The 21,359-nt window shown below is 37.4% G+C and overlaps 1 protein-coding gene across 1 annotated transcript in view; it reads left to right on the top strand.

The window, feature by feature from the left end:
- FSIP2 (fibrous sheath interacting protein 2) overlaps positions 1-13,745 on the top strand; it is a 141,922-nt gene extending 128,177 nt beyond the window's left edge. The window contains exons 19-23 of the mRNA XM_052652838.1: positions 339-382; positions 2,355-2,411; positions 3,895-3,938; positions 8,935-9,004; positions 13,606-13,745. Coding sequence (XP_052508798.1) covers positions 339-382; positions 2,355-2,411; positions 3,895-3,938; positions 8,935-9,004; positions 13,606-13,745 — 355 coding nt within the window. The remainder of the gene's footprint in view (positions 1-338; positions 383-2,354; positions 2,412-3,894; positions 3,939-8,934; positions 9,005-13,605) is intronic.
- Positions 13,746-21,359: the final 7,614 nt, after the last annotated feature.

Below are 21,359 nucleotides of genomic sequence, written 5' to 3'. Positions count from 1 at the left end.
TATGAGTACAAAGTTTCAGTTTCAGGGGGAAATGAAGAAGTTCCAGAGATGGATGGTGGTGATAGTTGCACAATAATGTGAATGTACTCAAGTATAAAACTGTACACTTAAAAATGTTTAAGATGATCAATTTTATGTGTATTTAACCAGGATTTTAAAAGTGGGAAGAAAGTCAATTTAGAAATAATCTGCATTTGATTTGGAAACTCAGTGATACATTATTCCAAGTTTACCCCTGTATGGAGAAAGAGGACAGATTGTGATTTTACTTAACCAGTAATTTCTTGATTCATTAAACACACAAAAAAATGAAACGTTCTTTTTCTCTTCTGTTTTAGTGAAACTGAAGGTTATACTGCAGAGAGAACTAAAATTTTGGAAGGTTGGATTTATTCTTTTTCTTAATTTATTATTTTCTTTTTCTTTAGGATTGACTGGCTTGATTGCTTTGCTGTCTGAGGGACTCTCAGGAGTCTTCTCCGGCACCACATTGCAAAATTTTCTTAATTTAAAGTAGAAACTATTCAGAAGGATACTCTACTGCTCTGATCAGTTTTTTTAAGTCATCGAGCCTGAAGTTGATACTACTTTTTCCTATGAGCTTATCTACTTTTAAAAAGAATCCAGTACTATAGCATGCAGGTGTTAAAATAAGTGAACTAGTTTATGTTATTATTAATGATTTTGGTCAAGAATATGATATGACAAATGAATTTATGTTTACCATGCTCCTGTGAGAAATATCCACAAAATCAGGGTGTATATCATAGTTTCTAGCTGAGAACTTATCCTTTCTTCGTGCTTAACCAAATCAAAACGTACCCCTAAAAAAGGCCTTTAGAGCTAAATTCATATGCTTACATTTAAATGTGGCTAGTATGGAGCTCATTTTTTTTTTAACCTATAAATATATTGAGTGCTTAGAACATTTGTGTGAGGACTATCTAGCACTCTATTTGTTGAAACCTCAGGTAATTAATATGGTTCTAACAGTGGTAGCATGTCCAAGAATTTGAGTTTGTGCCTACTTGTAAAGTGGCCTTTAAATCTGAACCACAACTACAGCTCACTCAAGGTGTTACTTAAGAAACATTCTCTCAATTTGAAAGAGGAAATCATTTTTATTAAGATGGTTCATAAAATAACAGTAAGTACACCAGAATTCTATAAACATAGTATAAGCCAGTGTCAAAATAATCACTGTATGATTCCCATATTATGGAATCCTAGGCTGTTTAGAGTCAGACAAAAATCATTTAATATAACTTCCTTCATTGTTTACATGAGGAAATTCAAGCTCAGGGTGAGGAAGTGACTTGTCCAAGGCTATTTTAAGTCACAGGCAGAGCCTAGTCTAGATCCCATGTCTTCTGACCCTAAATTCAGGGTTTTGTTTATTCCAGCTTCTTTGCAATGATCAAGCTTAATTCTTATATCCTTCAGTAATATTGCAGCTGTCCAACTCACTCATTCAGAAATTCACTGAGCACTTCCTTTCTGTTCTGAAATCCCATATGTGAATAAGACTGATAGAGTCCTCAACATCATAGAATTTACATTGTAACTCGAGGCAGAGAAGCAAAGATAATTACAGGTATAAGTATTTCCCATCCCATCTGAAACAAAAACCAAAGAAATTACTGTGGCGTGCAAAACCTTACATCATCTAGACATCACCCCAAACCTCTATTATCACCTCCTCGGTTTTCCTTTCTGGCTCACCCTGTCCTAGCCTCACTGACCTTCTGCTAGTCCTTAAACATTCCAGGAATTCAGGATCTCTGCACTTGCTGATCCTCATGTAGTGTCCTTGTAGATTCTCCAGGCAAGAATACTGGAGTGGGTTGCCATTTCCTTTTCCAGGAGATCTTCCCGACCCAGGGTTTGAACCCAGGTCTCCCGCATTGCAGGCAGACACTTTACCATCTGAGCCACCAGGGAAGTCTAAAGTGAAGTCACTCAGTCGTGTCCTACTCTTTGGACCCCATGGACAGAGTAGCCTGCACCGGGCTACTCTGTGCATGAGATTTTCCAGGCAAGAATACTGGAGTGGGTTGCCATTTCCTTCTCCAGAGAATCTTCCCGACCCAGAGATCAAACCCAGGTTTCCCACATTGTAGACAGACACTTTACCATCTGAGCCACCAAGGAAGCCTTCCTCCTGTATCTACATTGCTTATTCTTCACCTTCAGAAACTCAGACTTCTCAGTGAAGTCTTCTTGGACCACGCTCTGAAATTGTAACCTCATTGTCATGATGGCACTGCATATTCCACTTCTTTGCTTTTTTTCTCCCTAGCTCTTATTACTGTATGACAGACTCTGTATTTGTTTTTTTCATTATCTCCTTCTAGAATATAAGCTCCATGAAGATCACAGCTATATCCCCAAGGGTCTAAAACAAGCTTATAGTAGGAGGAAGCAGTAAATAAGGGAGACTATGGGAATAACTAAAGAGAGTGGACAAGAATTCTGTTTTGAATATGTTAAGATATTAGATATTTAAGTTGAGATGTCACATAAGCCATAGGATATTTAAATCTTGAGTTGAATTACAAGATTAAGGTTGAACATTTAGTCTATAGTTTTATATATATTATAAAATATTCCTAATTTTAGTTTATAGTTTTATATAGAATATAGAAGAAAATTTCAAATAGCTTGAATCTGAATATCCTAGGATCCTAAACTAGCAGGAATTTTTCTATGACTTTTCATCAAAACAAATTCCTAGTACATCCTGGAAAGTTGATAGCCACTGAACCTAGAAACAAAAAAAAAAAAAAAACTAGTGTTTGGAATGATAGCCATGGTAGTAAATCCAAATGTCCTCAGTAACTTAAAAGTCAGTTCAATTTTGTGCAATATACAGTTAGATACTTTAGAAATATTATTAACCAACAATGAAATTTTGCCAACCTTGTCAGGTAAGTCAGATTATTAGCTCTTCTCTTGAGTTAACTGAGGTCTTGCTACTGTTTTGTTTTGTTTTGTTTCCAGAACCTAAATTCATCCTAACAAACATGTGTTGACTCTTGATGAGTACATGTCTATAAAATGCATAGTTTTTTATACATGAGATATCTCATTAAGTCTTCTTGAGACAGAGACAGGAAAATAGTCTCATTCACAATCTACAAAGGGGAGGAAACTGGGAGAGAAGTCAGATTAAATTCCCCAATATCCACACAGCTCTAAGTAGTGAAGCTAAGACTTAAACTCAAGTTTTCTGATGCCCTAGCAGGTGAACTGCCTTCTTAGTGATGGGTCTTTGTGAAATGTATCTCATAGTATTATTTCTACCTCCTTGGGTTGAATTTTTTTACTGGTGTTGACTTCCCCTAAAATTTAGGCAACTTTTAGTTGTGCAGCAACTCCACCAGGTTTCCTCTTGGTATTGTCTCAAAATTCTCCTGATTCTCACTCAGAATATTTCATAAGACTAGCTCTTATAAAAGACTTCCTCTTTGTTCCAATTGATTGCTTTTAATTAGCTATGTGGAATCAAAGAGTGCTAAAGCTGGAAAGGCCCTTTGGAATCAGATATAGGGTAATTTCTTATTTTATATGTAAAATAAATAATAAAGAGGCACATAGGGATTGAGTGGTTGTTCATAGATTTATAGTTATTAAGTTACAGAACCTGTCTTTCCTATGACATCACACTTCATCTTTCATAATTCCTAAAAGAAGGGCTAAAATATGCCACATACATCTAGGGATCTCACCTATTTCAGTTTTATTCACATTGTCTATGCACTGAAACAAGTGCTTCTATTAGCCTAATTCTATGACTTTTCAGTGAAAAACAATAAGATCAGATTTGTGTCAATGTTATTTGTGCCTCAGAAAGAACTTTTTTTTTTTTTCCTGTTTTTTTCTTCCTCTCCACAGCAAGTTCTCAGGAACAAAAGCCAGAAAATTCAAACAGTGTTAAGGTAAGGATTTTTTCTATAGCCTCTAATTAGAATATATGAGGCCATTTGCTGCTGCTGCCGCTGCTGCTGCTAAGTTGCTTCAGTCATGTCCGACTCTGTGCGACCCCATAGACTGCAGCCCACCAGTATATTCTATTTTTCAAGGTTAAATCAATGACCATGTGGTGCTGTTTGAGGGGCATCAGGAGCTCTTCCTCTATTTGCAATTTCTTCATTCTCAAATCTCTCCTCCAGGCTAAGACTTGTCCATGGTACCCAAGAAATCCATCAATTCTCACCTTAGGGTTAAGCTATCATTCCTTGCTTAAGTGCACAGGATAAGCCACTGTTCCTCCTTAGCACCTGAAAACAATTCCATTCCTTAACTCTGTTACTGCAGTCACTGGAGGAAATCTGAGAAGGAATGAGTCACTTGGCCCTTCTTAGGGCAAGTAGACCCAAGTGAGGGATTTGGTGGAGGCAAGGAAGAAACAGAAGCTTCAGAAATAGAAGAGAGCAGGTTATAAGAAATAAATGCTGATTCCATCTATTTCTCTGCATTCCTAAGGAATGACTGCCTGAAGACAGTTTTCCAGAGATGGAGCTATGCTCCAGTGTAAACTCAGAAAGTGTCCTCCTTCCTCATCCTCTTTAGAAAGTTTCCAATGAGTCCTCAAGCTACAAATCCTCTTATGTTGTGGTTGTTTCTTGGCTCAATTTAATCCTATTTCTAAGCAAATCTCCCCAACCCCATGACACCCAATCCATCAATTATCTAGTCACTTCTTATTACCAGAGTAATTTTCAGAGTCAAATCTTACAACTCATACTTAAGATAACTTTTACCACATCTCTAAAGATGTTGGGTTAGTTCCTCACTCAACCTAATGTTCATTTTTAAACTAAAACACCTGTTTGACAACCTCAGGCTTCACTTACGCCATGTTTTCTAAGTAAAATCAAATGTCACTAAAACGGAGACAATCTCTAATCTAAGGACCTGACTAACAGGCCATTCCTTGTGCCAAACTGAACTGCTGGCTAATCTGCACCCTTTTAGCTCCTGTCCTTTTTCCTCACTTAACTGCTTTTCCATGGTAAAATTGTGCTTACAGTTTTTATTCAGCCCAGTTCTGAGAAAGGTAAAGTAAAGCACATTCCAGTTGTGTCTCTCACTGATTAAACTCTCTAGACAACTACTGAGGGCTCTGAAAAGCAACTGATTCAGTAGCTTGGGGCAGGAAATCAGAACTCCAAAACCATTATGAGTTTCGTGTGTTTTTTCCTCTCACATCTATGATAGACCCTGGGCAGTTCAAATCCTATAATTACATAGAGGGAATGGATAAAATAAGAAAGCTCCAAGAGAAACCATGGCTCTCTTACCAGAATTAGGAAGAAGTACCTATGAAATGGAAAGTAGGGAAGCTCACTTTCACCACTATTTCCCCTTCTTCTGCCATCTCTCAAGGCAAGTTTTAGCCATGAACCTGTACAACAGTGGCAACAAAGCTGTGAGGCACTTAAGACTGAGAGAAAATCTTTCTCTCTGACCAGAGGAATTAGTCTCCAGTAACATGAAGAACACTAGGGGGAAACCTGCTACGTTTTTCTCTGCCTTCTTTTGTTACTTTACCCTAGACATCGATACCGTCATGGGATGTGTGAGACAGCACACAGGAAGGCTAGAGCCATAGCATTCTAAACACAGAATCAGAATAGGGGACTGTTGAGAATCAGAGACACTGTATCAAAGAGAAGAGGGACATGAAAAAGGAACCCCTCCAAATCTGTTTTTATAAAGTGTCTCCTGAGATGTGCATGCAAAGAACTGACTTGATGTTCTATAGACAAAAGGCTACCCATGGCTGATTCATGTCAATGTATGGCAAAACCAATACAGTACTGTAAAGCAAAATAAAGTAAAACTAAAAATAAAAAATAAATAAATTGAACTTCAGTCTTAATAGAGATACACACTAAAAAATACTGCCAAGACTCTGAAAACTAAATTTACATTGGAACCACAGTCACAGAAGACAGGGTAGGATGTGTGTTCTGAACTTTAATGGGTTAACTAACTACTTTAAAAATAATCAACCCTCTACAGAGGATTTTAACAGTTCTTAGAATCATATAAATTGTTCAAAAAGGTCAGGATACAATACAATATTACTCAACATACAAAGAACTAAGACAGTGTCTATAACTTTAAAGGGAAAGGACAAAGATGCCAACTCCAACGTAGGCAATATTTTTAAATTTTCAAATAAAAACTTTAAGTGATATTAAATTTAATCAGGCTTCATTGCTTTATTTTTGTTTTCATTCTCATTATTCTAGGAGGTGAGCCAAAAAGATCAAATAAGACCTAACTAAATTTAAAAGCTTTTTCACAGCAAAGGAAACCATAAGTAAGACCAAAAAAACAACCCTTAGAATGGAAGAAAATATTTGCAATGCAATTGACAAAGGATTAACCTCCTAAATATACAAACAGTTCATGCAGCTCAATATCAAAGAAATAATGCAACCAAAAAATGGACAGAGAACCTAAATAGACATTTCTCCAAAGAAGACATACAGATGGCCAACAAACACATGAAAAGATGCTCAACATCACTAATTATTAGAGAAATGCAAATCAAATCCACGAGATATCACCTCACATCAGTCAGAATGCCCATGATCAAAAGACACATGCACCCCAATGTTCCTTGCAGCACTGTCTAAACTAGATGTGACATGGAAATAACCTAAATGTCCATCAACAGAGGGGTGGATAAAGACAGTGTGGAACATATATACAATGGAATATTACTCAGCCATCTAAAGGAATGGAATTGGGTAATTTGTAGAGACATGGATAGACCTAGAGATTGTCCTACAGAGTGAAGTAAATCTGAGAGAAAAACAAATATTGTATAATGTCACTTACATGTGGAATCTAGAAGAATGGTACAGATGAACTTATCTGCAGAGCAGAAATAGAGACACAGATGTAGAAACAGACTTATGATTACCAAGGGTGGCTGGGAAGTGAGGGTTGAGATGAGTTTGGAGATTTGGACTGCCATACATACACTGCCATGTACAAAACAGATAACTAATGAGCCCCTGCTGTATAGCAGTGTTCTCTGGTGACCTAAAAGGGGAAAAAAAATCCAAAGAAGATGAGATCCAGGTACAGCTGATTCTCTTAGCTACATAGCAAAATCTAACACAACATTGTAAAACAACTACATATTTAAAAAAAAAAAAAGAACCTATATATTTTTATTAAAAAGGTTATTTTAACAATGTTCCATGAAGTAACAGCAAATACTCTTGAATCTGATGTAATACTGGAAGTTCTTAGCAGAACTTAAGTATATTTATTCATCTGAGACACATGGTAGCATCTGCTTCCTTCTTATAGAATAGGTATTACAACTCTAATTCTCACACATTAGAGTCATGTGTTTTTCTTTAGTATCAATATCTGCCCCACCCTCAGGGACTTCAATTCCATGGTGGTATGGGACCCAGGGATTCATATTTTTTTTCATAGATAATTCTACTGTGCAGCCAATGCTGAGAATAAGTTCTTTACACAGTCTCTGCTCCATTTTATTCTTCAAGTGTCCTGTTCAAAATATCTCAAACTCTGCCTCAAATTCTCTTGGAGGAACTGTGGTAGAACTCATTAATATCTGGAGGTCTTTGCATAATCTATACACAAGGCATTTTGTGTTACATATATTAAGCCTTACTTCATTGACTCATTTCCTTTTTAAATTACTAGCATTCGAAAATAGCTACAATGAAATCTTGCTACCTGTCTGTCCCAGGGTACTTCACGCCTTTCTGGGGAAACTGCTTCTTTTGCATTCAAAGATAAAGTCCTATGGAATAAAGCTAGTATCTGAGCCATGTTCCCTGCACTAGATCCACACAGCCACTTGACTTCTCTTCGGAAACAGCAAAGATTTCCATAAAAGAAAGCTAAGAGTTATATTCAGTTCAGTTCAGTTCAGTTCAGTTCAGTTCAGTCGCTCAGTCGTGTCTGACTCTTTGCGACCCCATGAATCGCAGCACACCAGGCCTCCCTGTCCATCACCAACTCCCGGAGTTGACTCAAACTCATGTCCATTGAGGCGCTGATGCCATCAAGCCATCTCATCCTCTGTCGTCCCCTTTTCCTCCAGCCCCCAATCCCTCCCAGCATCAGAGTCTTTTCCAATGAGTCAACTCTTTGCATGAGGTGGCCAAAGTACTGGAGTTTCAGCTTTAGCATCATTCCTTCCAAAGAAATCCCAGGGCTGATCTCCTTCAGAATGGACTGGTTGGATCTCCTTGTAGTCCAAGGAACTCTCAAAAGTCTCCAACACCACGGTTCAAAAGCATCAATTCTTCGGCGCTCAGCCTTCTTCACAGTCCAACTCTCACATCCAGACATGACCACTGGAAAAACCATAGCCTTGACTAGACAGACCTTAGTCAGCAAAGTAATGTCTCTGATTTTGAATATGCTATCCAGGTTGGTCATAACTTTTCTTCTAAGGAGTAAACATCTTTTAATTTCATGGCTGCAGTCACCATCTTCAGTGATTTTGGAGCCCCAAAAAATAAAGTCTGACACTGTTTCCACTGTTTCCCCATCTATTTCCCATGAAGAGTTATATGTTAAACATCTATTTCCTTCTCTTTTCTTTATTATCAGAAAATAATCTATAACTTACTACTCATTGCAATTTATCCCAAAGAAGAGGAGGGAGAGACAAAGCTGATAATTTTTTTGTCTGTTATGATACCTGAGTATCATATTTGGTAGTCAAGGTTCATATCTATGATAAGGGTCAATCCTAGCCATATAATTGGCAAAATGTATGATTCTCAGAGAATAATTGTAACTGCTGAACACAGAAGTCATATAAAGTGCTATAATGATTATGCTACATCTCTTGAGGATTTCTAGATATCTCTAGTATATAATATCTAATAAAAGGTTGAATCAGTACTTTGCTTTGTCTTGCAGTTTATCACCATTTTTGAAGGAAACAAGAATATTCTTCACAGTGTGAATCCCTCAAAAGAAGTCATTTCAGGTACAAAATATGTTATGCTTTTAACATTACTTCTAGAATGAGTTGTTTCTCCTTTGCAGCTTTGACGCATGTTATCAATATGAGATAGCTATACATAAAAATACAAATATTATATATAAATATTAAGATATTATTTCCACTTGCAGTTTACTATGCAATTCTTAAACCAATGAGGTAATAGGTAATGGAACTAACATTGATTAGGTATCAGCTATCTTCATTTTATTAAAGAAAAAGTGAGAATAACTTACTCAAGGTCACCCCAAGCAAGTATGTTACAGCACTGGGGTTCAAATACAGATCTGCCAGACTTCAAAGCCTGAGCTCATTAAGCATGACCATAGCTGATATACTCAAATGATCACAGGAGCTAAGTAAGTGACAAACAAGAACAGTAGTTTGAGCTGGGATCCATGGCATGCCCCATCTAAAGAAGGGAGCTGTTACACAGGTCCAGTCATTGGCATGCTGGCTTCTTGCCAGGCCTTCTAATTCAGATCTTAGCATTTTTCAGAAGAAAGTAGAGACAGTTTTGTGTAAAAAGTTCTGACTTTCAGATTTTATGATGTAATTTCAAAACACCTGATAAATGAAACAAAACTTGTTTATATCTCCTACACCATATAATATTCCCTCTGCAAGTCTTAGAACCATAATTTACAAATGAGAAATGAAGATAAATAACTATTGGAGGTTATACAGCCAACAGATGGAGAGCTTTTAGAGTTTAAAAACATATCTTCTTACTTTTATCCTACATTCTTTCTTCCCTCTACACTGTAGATCCATACAGTTGCCATTGCATCCCAGAACTAGGTCCTTAGTGGGTAATGAGCAAAGATAGTTTAAGTTTTGTTGTAAAAAGAACTATTAATTGATAAACACAAGGGTTCACTGTTCACTCTGGGAATGATGCTTTTAACTTAGTACACGAGCCACCTACCAGTCTTCTAATAGTGAATATGGATTTGGGCAGTCTTTGGTGTGTTTCTAGAAACTGCTTTACAACACTGGAACCACCCAGAATACCTTTTTGATCATGAAGATTCCCAGACCCTCTATAGACTGGCTAAATTAGTATCTTGGAGTAATGATGCCCATAAATCTGCATTTTTAACAAGACCACCAAGTTTTCAGAACATTAACCCTTACCTCTCCAATGAGAATTTCAGAAGCCTTGTCATAATGCCTCAGTCATGTTAGAAAAATTTTTATCTTTCCTTTTCAGAATGTACATTTTTCTCTTTCATCCATACGTCTGTCTTTTTGCTACAGATTTTGGATTTTTCCTTTTTAATTTTTAGATAATTTAAAAAACAATAGCACAGTAAAAATCTAAACAGAGGCTTCCCAGGTGGCTCAGTGGTAAAGAATCTGCCTGCCAATGCAGGAGACTCAGGAGACTTAGGTTCAGTCCCTGGCTTGGTAAGATCTACTGGAGAAGGAAATGGTAACACAGTCCACTATTCTTGCCTGAACAAAAATCCCACAGACAGAAGAGCCTGGTGGGCCATAGTCTATAGGGTTGTAAAGAGTCGGACACGACTGCCCAACCGGACATGTACAAAAAACCTAAACATAGTTGTTGTTTTTTTTTTTTAAATTATTCTTTATTCTGTTGGCTTTCTTGGACCTCCCAGGTGATTCAGATGATAAAGAATCTGCCTGAAATGCAGGAGACCCAGGTTTGAACAACCTGGGTCAGGAAGAGCCCCTGAAGAAGGGAATGGCAACCCACTCCAGTATTTTTGCCTGGAGAATTACATTAATAGAGGAGCCTGCCAGGCTATAGTCCATGGATCACAAAGAGCTGAACACAGCTGAGCAACTAACACTTTCACTTTTCACTTTAAATTTGCTGTTAGCTGTGTTAGCTTTTAAGGGGCTTCCCAGGTGGGTCAGATGTAAAGAACCTGTCTGCCAGTGCAGGAGACACAGGAGACCTGGGTTCGATCTGTGAGTCAGAAAGATACCCTGGAGAAGGAAATGGCAATCCATTCCAGTATTTTTGCCAGGAGAATCCCATGGACAGAAGAGCCTGGCAGGTTACAGTCCATGGGGTCACAAAAGAGTCAGACATGACTTAGTGACTAAACAACATATTAGCTTAACCATAGAAGATCACCTGGCTAGAAAAAACAAATCTAGTAACTATAAGAGGTATAGTCATGAATTCTGGCATGAACTGGAATTAGGAAAAGATGGGCTTTTACTATCATGTGTGCTTCAATGTCCTATCACATCCTATCATAAGTTTTCATAAAAGTATGTAAATATTCACCTCTGCCTTTACATATAACATACACATTTTGTTAAATTTTAATACGATATTCTCTAAGAGAATATCTACACACAAAGCTAGTGGTGGTGATAGAATTCCAGTTGAGCTATTTCAAATCCTGGAAGATGATGCTGTGAAAGTGCTGCACTCAATATGCCAGCAAATTTGGAAAACTTAGCAGTGGCCACAGCACTGGGAAAGGTCAGTTTTCATTCCAATTCCAAAGAAAGGCAATGCCAAAGAATGCTCAAACTACTGCACAGTTGACTCATCTCACACCCCAGTAAAGTAATGCTCAAAATTCTCCAATCCAAGATTCAGCAATAATACATGAACCATGAACTTCCAGATGTTCAAGTTGGTTTTAGAAAAGGCAGAAGAACAAGAGATCAAATTGCTAACATCTGCTGGATCATCAAAAAAGCAAGAGAGTTCCAGAAAAACATCAATTTCTGCTTTATTGACTATGCCAAAGCCTTTGACTGTGTGGATCACAATAAACTGTGGAAAATTCTGAAAGAGATGGGAATACCAGACCACCTGACCTGCCTCTCAAGAAACCTATATGCAGGTCAGGAAGCCACAGTTAGAACAGGACATGAAATAACAGACTGGTTCCAAATAGGAAAAGGAATATGTCAAGGTTGTATATTGTCACCTTGCTTATTTAATTTATATGCAGAGTCCATCATGAGAAACGCTGGGCTGGAAGAAGCACAAGCTGGAATCAAGATTGCTGGGAGAAATATCAATAACCTTAGATATGCAGATGACAGTACCCTTATGGCAGAAAGTGAAGAGGAACTAAAAAGCTTCTTGATGAAAGTGAAAGAGGAGAGTGAAAAAGTTGGCTTAAAGCTCAATGTTCAGAAAACGAAGATCATGGCATCTGGTCCCATCACTTCATGGGAAATAGATGGGGAAACAGTGGAAACAGTGTCAGACTTTATTTTTGGAGGCTCCAAAATCACTGCAGATGGTGATTCCAGCCATGAAATTAACAGAAGCTTACTCCTTGGAAGGAAAGTTACGATCAACCTAGATAGCATATTCAAAAGCAGAGACATTACTTTGCCAACAAAGATCTGTCTAGTCAAGCCTATGGTTTTTCCAGTGGTCATGTATGGCTGTGAGATTTGGACTGTGAAGAAAGCTGAGCACCAAAGAATTGATGCTTTTGAACTGTGGTGTTGGAGAAGACTCTTGAGAGTCCCTTGGACTGCAAGAAGATCCAACCAGTCCATTCTGAAGGAGATCGGTCCTGGGTGGACATTGGAAGGACTGATGCTAAAGTTGAAACTCCAATACTTTGGCCAACTCATGCAAAGAGTTGACTCATTGGAAAAGACTCTGATGCTGGGAGGGATTGGGGGCAGGAGAAGAAGGGGACGACCGAGGATGAGATGGCTGGATGGCATCACTGACTCGATGGACATGAGTTTGTGTGAACTCCGGGAGTTGGTGATGGACAGGGAGGCCTGGCATGCTGTGATTCATGGGGTCACAATGAGTCGGACACGACTGAGTGACTGAACTGAACTGAACTGAAGAGTCCATGCCCTGAAGAAGTGATAAGTTAAAGTGAAGTCGTTCAGTTGTGTCCGACTCTTTGCGACCCCATGGACTGTAGCCTACCAGGCTCCTCCCTCCATGGGATTTTCCAGGCAAGAGTACTGGTGTGGGTTGCCATTTCCTTCTCCAAATCCCATGTGATACAGAACAATAATTCCAAATGGAAACTCTTATTATCCATACAGTTTTCTTTCACATGACAAAAGAAATCACTTGAAGTCAGTCAACTAAAAGTTTACCCAAAGTTGTGAGAAATAATAGCAGTTTTAATGCACTTCTGTTTTCAACTGAGCACTCTGAAATAGACAGTCTCGCTGTATAAAGTTGAAAGTTATCAGTACTCTCTATGTGAGTTTAACTCATTACTTTTTCAGAGGTTCTTCTGCTAGAAAAAGAAAGGTATTCTTTGAACACCTGATTAGAGAAGTATCAGAGTAGAGCAAGTATAATGATGCCATGAGAGGCAGAAAGCTGGACCCTATGGAAATGGGATGACTTTCTGTTAACATGACCTTAGGCAGGGTTTCTGACTTCATCAAGATTCATATCCAAAAATAGGGATATCATTCTGTTTCCTTCACAGGGGTGTTAGAAGGATCAAATCAACAGAATCTTTGTGAATATTTTTTAAATTCCATAATTTATTTTATAAATGTCAATTTCTGAACATCAAATCATTAATCCTATGGTATTACTGCCTCAACTAGAATGTCTAATAAATATCGATACTTCTTTGCTTTGTCCACAGAAACTTCCAGGTCTGATGTTCCCAAACAAGGATCTAAAATGCTGGCAAAGGTATCTTCAGCTCTGTCAAAGGTGTTTTCTCGAAATATTAACACCAATATTTCCAAATCTTCCTCACCACCTCACCAGAATGAGCATTGAAGTTTTTATACCTGATATTACTGTGCTTACTTCCCTAAGAAAATAAAATGTTTTTTAAAACATTAATATAGTGTCCAATAAGACGATTCCTATAATTCTGAGCAAAAAGTTAAGAGCAAGAGAAATAGAGACCTGAGTAACAAAATTTTGGCAATGCTTCTGATTAGAATTTTGGTATAAGGAGATGCTGAGTGCTGGTATTATATACATGCCATGAAGATAAAGAGACAAAAAGTATATCAAGTAAATCAGTCAGCCCTCATTACCCACCAGAAAATGAACTTGAATTTTTTCCTATTAAATTTCCAGAGGGTATGTTCACCAAAATAGTCAGCAAGCTGAGATAAAACTCAAGCTGAATTCTCTGACACAGATATGAAACTGATTGGTTCACTAGAAAAGATGTATTTGTATGTTCAAATAAGAAGTATCTCTAAGCAACTACAGGTAAAATTTCATCAGTTTATAAAACACCTGCCAAATGAAAATATGTAACTATTGATAAAGAACCATCAAGAAGAATCACTGTGGATAAACCATTGTATATACATAAGATGACCCCTCTCCTTAAAAACCTTTTTCAGACAAGGTACCTTTTTGTATAAAATAACATCAATAAACAAATTGTTGGCAAAGTTGTTAAATTCTTTATATAGATACCTTGTATGAACATAGATCTCAAGATTCTATTTGTAAGAACATAAAAAGTACTGAGGAAAACTTAACAAGATGGATCATTAGTACAGTGATAGAGGAATTTTTTTTAATATCTGTTAACTTGCTACTTTGTGATATGGATCCAAATTTATTCAGCATGTTTGCTCCTGGGTTCTAAAAGTTTTTTGAAAAGATCCAAAAGATGGACCAAACAGTACAGAATGTCAGTCATCACCATTATCTATCCCAGTGCTGACTCATACATTTTCAGAGAATGTGATATCTTCTCTTTTCTCTATATAATATTCCTGACAGTAGCCAGAATTAAAGCAGAAACATCAGAGAAAATTTTGTTTTACACAATTGGATTTTCTTTAATAAATTTAGTGATGTTATGACAGATAGTTCTAGAGGAAAAAATGTAATTATAAAGAATTTTTATATTCAAGTGATGATGAAATTTCTTATAAATTATTTGATCTCAAAGATCATACAAAATCATATACACTATAGATGTAGATCTTTTAAAAATGATAGTTGATAAGAAATGATTGCCAGTCCAAATCAAAACTATTTTCAGGAGAACTAATTCTACCAGTGTGCATAAATTGACAGTAGAGTGTATCCTTATAAATGTCATCCAAACAAATCACTGATTGTCCCCAGCTTTAAAAATCCCATGCTTTCAGGTTGTCTTTTAACATAAAAAAGTTTTACTGTAAATTATTTTTAATCAAAGCTCTCATCCATGTTTTCAAAAGTTGATAAGGAAATAAGCAAATCTTTAGCAAATCTGATTCTAAGGCACTCTGATTCACATATTTCTCTAATTAAAGATTTAACATGTAAGAGTAATGCACTCTCTGGTAGGATTTTAATGATGAAAGAAATTTTCAGTTTTCTCCAACTGAGGTAGAAAAAGAAGCATAAAGTTCAGAATTCTTGAGGTTGCCAAAATTATGGAAAAAGTGATTCTAAGGCACTCTGATTCACATACTTCTCTAATTAAAGATTTAACATGTAAGAGTAATGTACTTTCTGATAAGATTTTAATGATGAAAGAAATTTCCAATTTTCTCCAACTGAGGTATAAAAAGAAGCATAAAGTTCAGAATTCTTGAAGCTGTCAAAATTATGGGAAAAGTGATTTAAATTATTCATAAATTTAAATTCTAGGAAAAACCTTAATCCAGAAAAGTTTCTATAACATGTCATGTGTTGAATAAACTTTGTAGCTGTTTAGATAATATTAGAAAAGATACTAAAAATATCAAAGACTGAGTTGAAGAAATGTATATTACCTGATGAAATCTGTAGTAGCCTTAAATTTCTATATGTAATGAACTTTTGATACAGAAAAATATTTTTTAAATCCATAAAGCATGGGAATAATTTCTCAGGTTTTTTATTCCATTTCTGCTGTACTAATACAGAGGTTGGCAAATCTTTTCCAGAAAGGGCTAGATAGTGAACGTCATACTTTTGGAGGGTATAATGGTCTCTGTCAGAACTATTACATTATGGGTTCCTACCACAGAAGCAACCATAGTTAATGTATGAACCAGTGAATATGGCTGGAAATTCTGTTTATGAAAAGTAAAATTTGAAGTTTAAAATTTTTACATCACAAAACATCTTTTATTTTTTCAGTGATTAAACAGATTATAAAACCATCCTTAGCTCACAGATTTCACAGAACAAGATGGTAAGCCAGGTAGACCCCATGGTAGTAGTGTCCTGACTCATGTACTATGAAAATTTGGGAACCATAAATTAACTGAGTTTGATATTAAAGATACTAATGCTAATAAAAGATATTTTGATATTAAAAATATTAAAAATAGTTCTAAATACAATGAATTTTGGGAGTTCCTGGCAGTCCAGTGGTTAGCACTTGGTACTTTCATTGCTGTGGTCCAGGTTCAGTCCCTGGTTGGGGAGCAAAAATCCCACAAGTCATGCAGTATGGCCAAACAAGCAATGAAATTTTACTAAAAAAGTTTCAAAATATATTACAAAAAATTTATACATAAGGTTCAAATATTCATCTTTTTTGTAATTTTATTATTGAATACATTTCTGAAAAGGCACATGTACATTCTGCTACAAGCTACCTTGAATTAGAAAAAGAAAGTTACATCAAGCTTTAATTTTAAGTTGAATTTTCAGTAAAAATTTGTTCTTACCTTAGAAATAGCCAGTCAAAATGGATCCAGACATATTTTCAGAACATTTGGTAGTCACATTTTTGTAAATCTCTCAACATCAGTCTAGATTGCAGCTCAATGTTCCCATCCCCCTACAGAAACACCTGACAAGCAAAAACTGTCAAATACAACTTTTCAGAACTTTGTGAAACAGTTAAATGTTTATAGTAACTAATCAAACACTGAATCAAGAAAAAGGTAACTGGAAAAATGGTAGCAAAAATGTATGATGTTTTTATTTGTCCTTGCTCATTCTCTCACCAGCACAGGGGCAGTCCTAAAAGAAAGAAACTCTCATTCCTTGTGTGTAAGTCCTTGGACCCTGCTACTGGAAGGAGCAGAGCAGACTTCCTTGGAAAATTGTTGTTTGTCTGTTACAAACTATCCGGGAGCAGCATGAAATAGTGGCAAAGTACTTGTTCCCAGTTCAACCTAACTGGGAATTCAGAGCAGAAAGGCAATAGACATCACTCAAAAAAACTGCAAGCCAAGCTAACAACTCACAGATGCTTAGGTGGTAAAATATGATGGAAACATAAAACAGATACCAAAATCTGAGGAACAAAATTCATGTCATTTCATTAAGAAATTAAGACATTCAGAAGCCTCTATGAGAGGAATACAGAAAGCTATGCATATGCCCACAGCAAAACTCATTCTCAGAAAAGATATGAAACACCTTAAGCTTTCACTTCAAGCCAATCATTAGGCTAGCTAAGCCTAGCTAGGTATTTAAAGTAGTTCCCCTCATAGATCCTGCAAAGACTAGGATGTATGCTTTTCAGCTTCTGCTGTTCTAGAAGGAACCTCTGTTAAAACTCTAGCCTAACACAAGGAACAGACTTCAGTGACCACAGAAGACAAGAAATACATCCTTTGAAACTACAGTTTAAGAAATTCACTAAACAAATGGGCTACTGTAGCCTTCAACAATCAAAAACAAACAAACAAACCAAAAAAACCTGGAAAAGATGGAGACCTGGTTTCCAGGGTTACCATATTATGAATCATGAAGTTCCAGTTTTCAACAACAACAAAATCAGCCCCCAAAAATCACACAAGGAATACAAAGAAATAGGAAAACATATCCCCTAAAACAACAAAATAAACATTAAGAAACCCTCCCTCAGGAAGCCCAAACTTTAGAGTAATATATAAAGATCATGGAACAATTACACTAAATCTGCTCAAAAAGCCAAAGGAAAACCTGGACAAACACTGAAGGAAATCAGGAAAACATGGCATGAACTAAATGAGAGTATCAATAAAGAAGTAAAAAGTATAAAAGGGATTCCAACAGCCACCATGGAAAATGTTGACAGTTCCTGAAGAAGTGAAACATAGAATTGCCATGTATTCTATTAATTCCAATTCTAGGTATATACCCAAAGACATCATTTTGCCAACAAAGGCCCATCTAGTCAAGGCTGTGGTTTTTCCAGTGGTCATGTGTGGATGTGAGAGTTGGACTGTGAAGAAAGCTGAGCACCGAAGAATTGATGCTATTGAACTGTGGTGTTGGAGAAGACTCCTGAGAGTGCCTTGGATTGCAAGGATGTCCATACAGTCCATCCCAAAGGAGATCAGTCCTGGGTGTTCATTGGAAGGACTGATGCTGAAGCTGAAACTCCAATTCTTTGGCCAGCTGATGCGAAAAGCTGACTCATTTGAAAAGAGCCTGATGCTGGGAAAGATTGAGGGCAGGAGAAGGGGACGACAGAGGATGAGATGGTGGGATGGCATCAACGCCTCAGTGGACATGAGTTTGGGTAAACTCTGGGAGTTGGTGATAGACAGGGAGGCCTGGCATGTTGCAGTTCATGAGGTCACAAAGAATTGGACACGATTGAGCAACTGAACTGAACTGAATGTTATATTGATACCAGTTCTAATTATATGGTATAAACTTGTAAATGTATTCTCTCCACAGTATCCACAAATAAAACATCTAAAAAATGTATACACAATAAAAATATAAGATAAACAAAGGAATCATGACAAAAAAGTAACAATACACAAAGGAAGGCAGTGATGAAGCAAATGAAGGAACAAAAAATCTGTAAAGGATACAAAAAATAAATAATTAAATGGAAAAATCCCTCTCTGTAATTACTTTGAATGTAAATGTATTAAATTCTCTAATTAGAAGGCAGAGTCTTGTAGTAGGAAAAAATAAAAGCATAGCGCCTCAGGAGACTGTTTTAGGGCCAAAGAAACAAATAGATGTAGAGGATGGAAAAGGATACTGCATGCCAATAGTCACCAAAAATAGGCCCAGTGGCTATATTCAGTTCAGTTCAGTTCAGTCGCTCAGTCGTGTCCGACTCTCACCCCATGAATCACAACAGGCCAGGCTTCCCTGTCCATCACCAACTCCCGGAGTTCACTCAGATTCACGTCCATCGAGTCAGTGATGCCATCCAGCCATCTCATCCTCTGTCATCCCCTTCTCCTCCTGCCCGCCGAATCCCTCCCAGCATCAGAGTCTTTTCCAATGAGTCAACCCTTCGCATGAGGTGGCTATATTATTATCAGACAAAATGGATTTTAGGGCATTGTTACAGACAAAAAATGACATTATATATCGATAAAAGGGTCTATTCATTAATAAAACAATTATAAACATATCTCCACAAAATAGAGGCCCAAAATATATAAAGAAAATATTCAGTTCAGTTGCTCAGTCGTGTCCGACTCTTTGCGACCCCATGAATCGCAGCACACCAAGCCTCCCTGTCCATCACCAACTCCCGGAGTTCACTCAGACTCACGTCCATCGAGTGGATGATGACATCCAGCCATCTCATCCTCTGCCATCTCCTTCTTCTCCTGCCCGCAATCCCTCTGAGCATCAGAGTTTTTTCCAATGAGTCAGCTCTTCACATGAGGTGGCCAAAGTACTGGAGTTTCAGCTTTAGCCTCATTCCTTCCAAAGAAATCCCAGGGCTGATCTCCTTCAGAATGGACTCGTTGGATTTCCTTGCAGTCCAAGGGACTCTCAAGAGTCTTCTCCAACATCACAGTTCAAAAGCATCAATTCTTCGGTGCTCAGCCTTCTTCACAGTCCAACTCTCACATCCATATATGACCACTGGAAAAACCATAGCCTTGACTTGACGCACCTTTGTTGGCAAAGTAATGTCTCTGCTTTTAAATATGCTATAGGCCATGGGGAAACAGTAGAAACAGTGTCAGACTTTAATTCTGGGGGCTCCAAAATCACTGCAGATGGTGACTGCAGCCATGAAATTAAAAGACGCTTACTCCTTGGAAGGAAAGCTATGATCAACCTAGACAGCGTATTCAACAGCAGAGACATTACTTTGCCGACTAAGGTCCGTCTAGTCATGGCTATGATTTTTCCAGTAGTCATGTATGGATGTGAGAGTTGGACTGTGAAGAAGGCTGAGCGCCGAAGAATTGATGCTTTTGAACTGTGGTGTTGGAGAAGACTCTTGAGAGTCCCTTGGACTGCAAGGAGATCCAACCAGTCCATTCTGAAAGAGATCAGCCCTGGGATTTCTTTGGAAGGAATGATGCTAAAGCTGAAACTCCAGTACTTTGGCCACCTCATGCGAAGAGTTGACTCATTGGAAAATACTCTGATGCTGGGAGGGATAGGGGGCAGGAGGAGAAGGGGACCACAGAGGATCAGATGTCTGGATGGCATCACTGACTCATTGGACATGAGTCTGATTGAACTCCGGGAGTTGGTGATGGACAGGGAGGCCTGGCATGCTGCAGTTCATGGTGTCGCAGAGAGTTGGACATGACTGAGTGATTGAACTGAACTGAGGTTGGTCATAACTTTTCTTCCAAGGAGTAAGCGCCTTTTAATTTCATGGCTGCAGTCACCATCTGCAGTTATTTTGGAACCCCCCAAAATAAAGTCTGACACTGTTTCCACTGTTTCCCCATCTATTTCCCATGAAGTGATGGCTCAAAGAAGCAACAGTTCTTGCAATTCACCACGTCCCTGATGAATTGAACTTCTATACAGAATATCAATGAGTAAAAGACTAAAACAAAACTACATATTGATTAAACCTAACAGAAATAAAGCACTCCACCTAGGAAGTACACACAAGTGCACACAGAATATTCTTTGGAATAAATCATACTTTAGGCCACAAAACAAATTACTATAAATTCTAAAAGACTAAATCAAAGTATCTTTTCTGACAACACTGGAATAATGATAGACATCACTAAGAAAAATTGGAAAATTCACAAATATGTGGAAATTAAACATCATACTCTTAACCAATGGGTCAAAGAAGAAATCTGAGATTAGAATATCCTTATTAGTAAATAAAAAATAATGATGCAACATAGCAAAACTTATGGGATGTAGCAAAGGCAGTGCCCAGAAGAAAATTTATAGCTGTAAATATCTACATTAAAAAAGGAGAAAGATCACGTCAATAACCTTAACTTTACACCTCAAAAAACTAGAAAAAAAGAGTCAAATAAACCCAAAGCTAGCAGACACAGTGAAGTAAAAAGATTAGAATGAAGAAAAGTAAAATATGCACCAGAGAAACAATAAAACCTATGAAATCATATATTTGTGTTTTTGAAAAAAAATGAAAATTTATAAACTTTTATCTGCTACTGCTGTCACTTCAGTCATGTCCGACTCTGTGCGACCCCATAGACAGCAGCCCACCAAGCTCCCCCGTCCCTGGGATTTTCCAGGCAAGAACACTGGAGTGGGTTGCCATTTCCTTCTCCAATACATGAAAGTGAA

The sequence above is a fragment of the Budorcas taxicolor genome, chromosome 2, assembly GCF_023091745.1.
Source record: "Budorcas taxicolor isolate Tak-1 chromosome 2, Takin1.1, whole genome shotgun sequence".
NCBI lineage: Eukaryota > Metazoa > Chordata > Mammalia > Artiodactyla > Bovidae > Budorcas > Budorcas taxicolor.
Note: the sequence above shows the minus strand (reverse complement) of the source record. Positions and strands in the feature narration are given on the sequence as shown.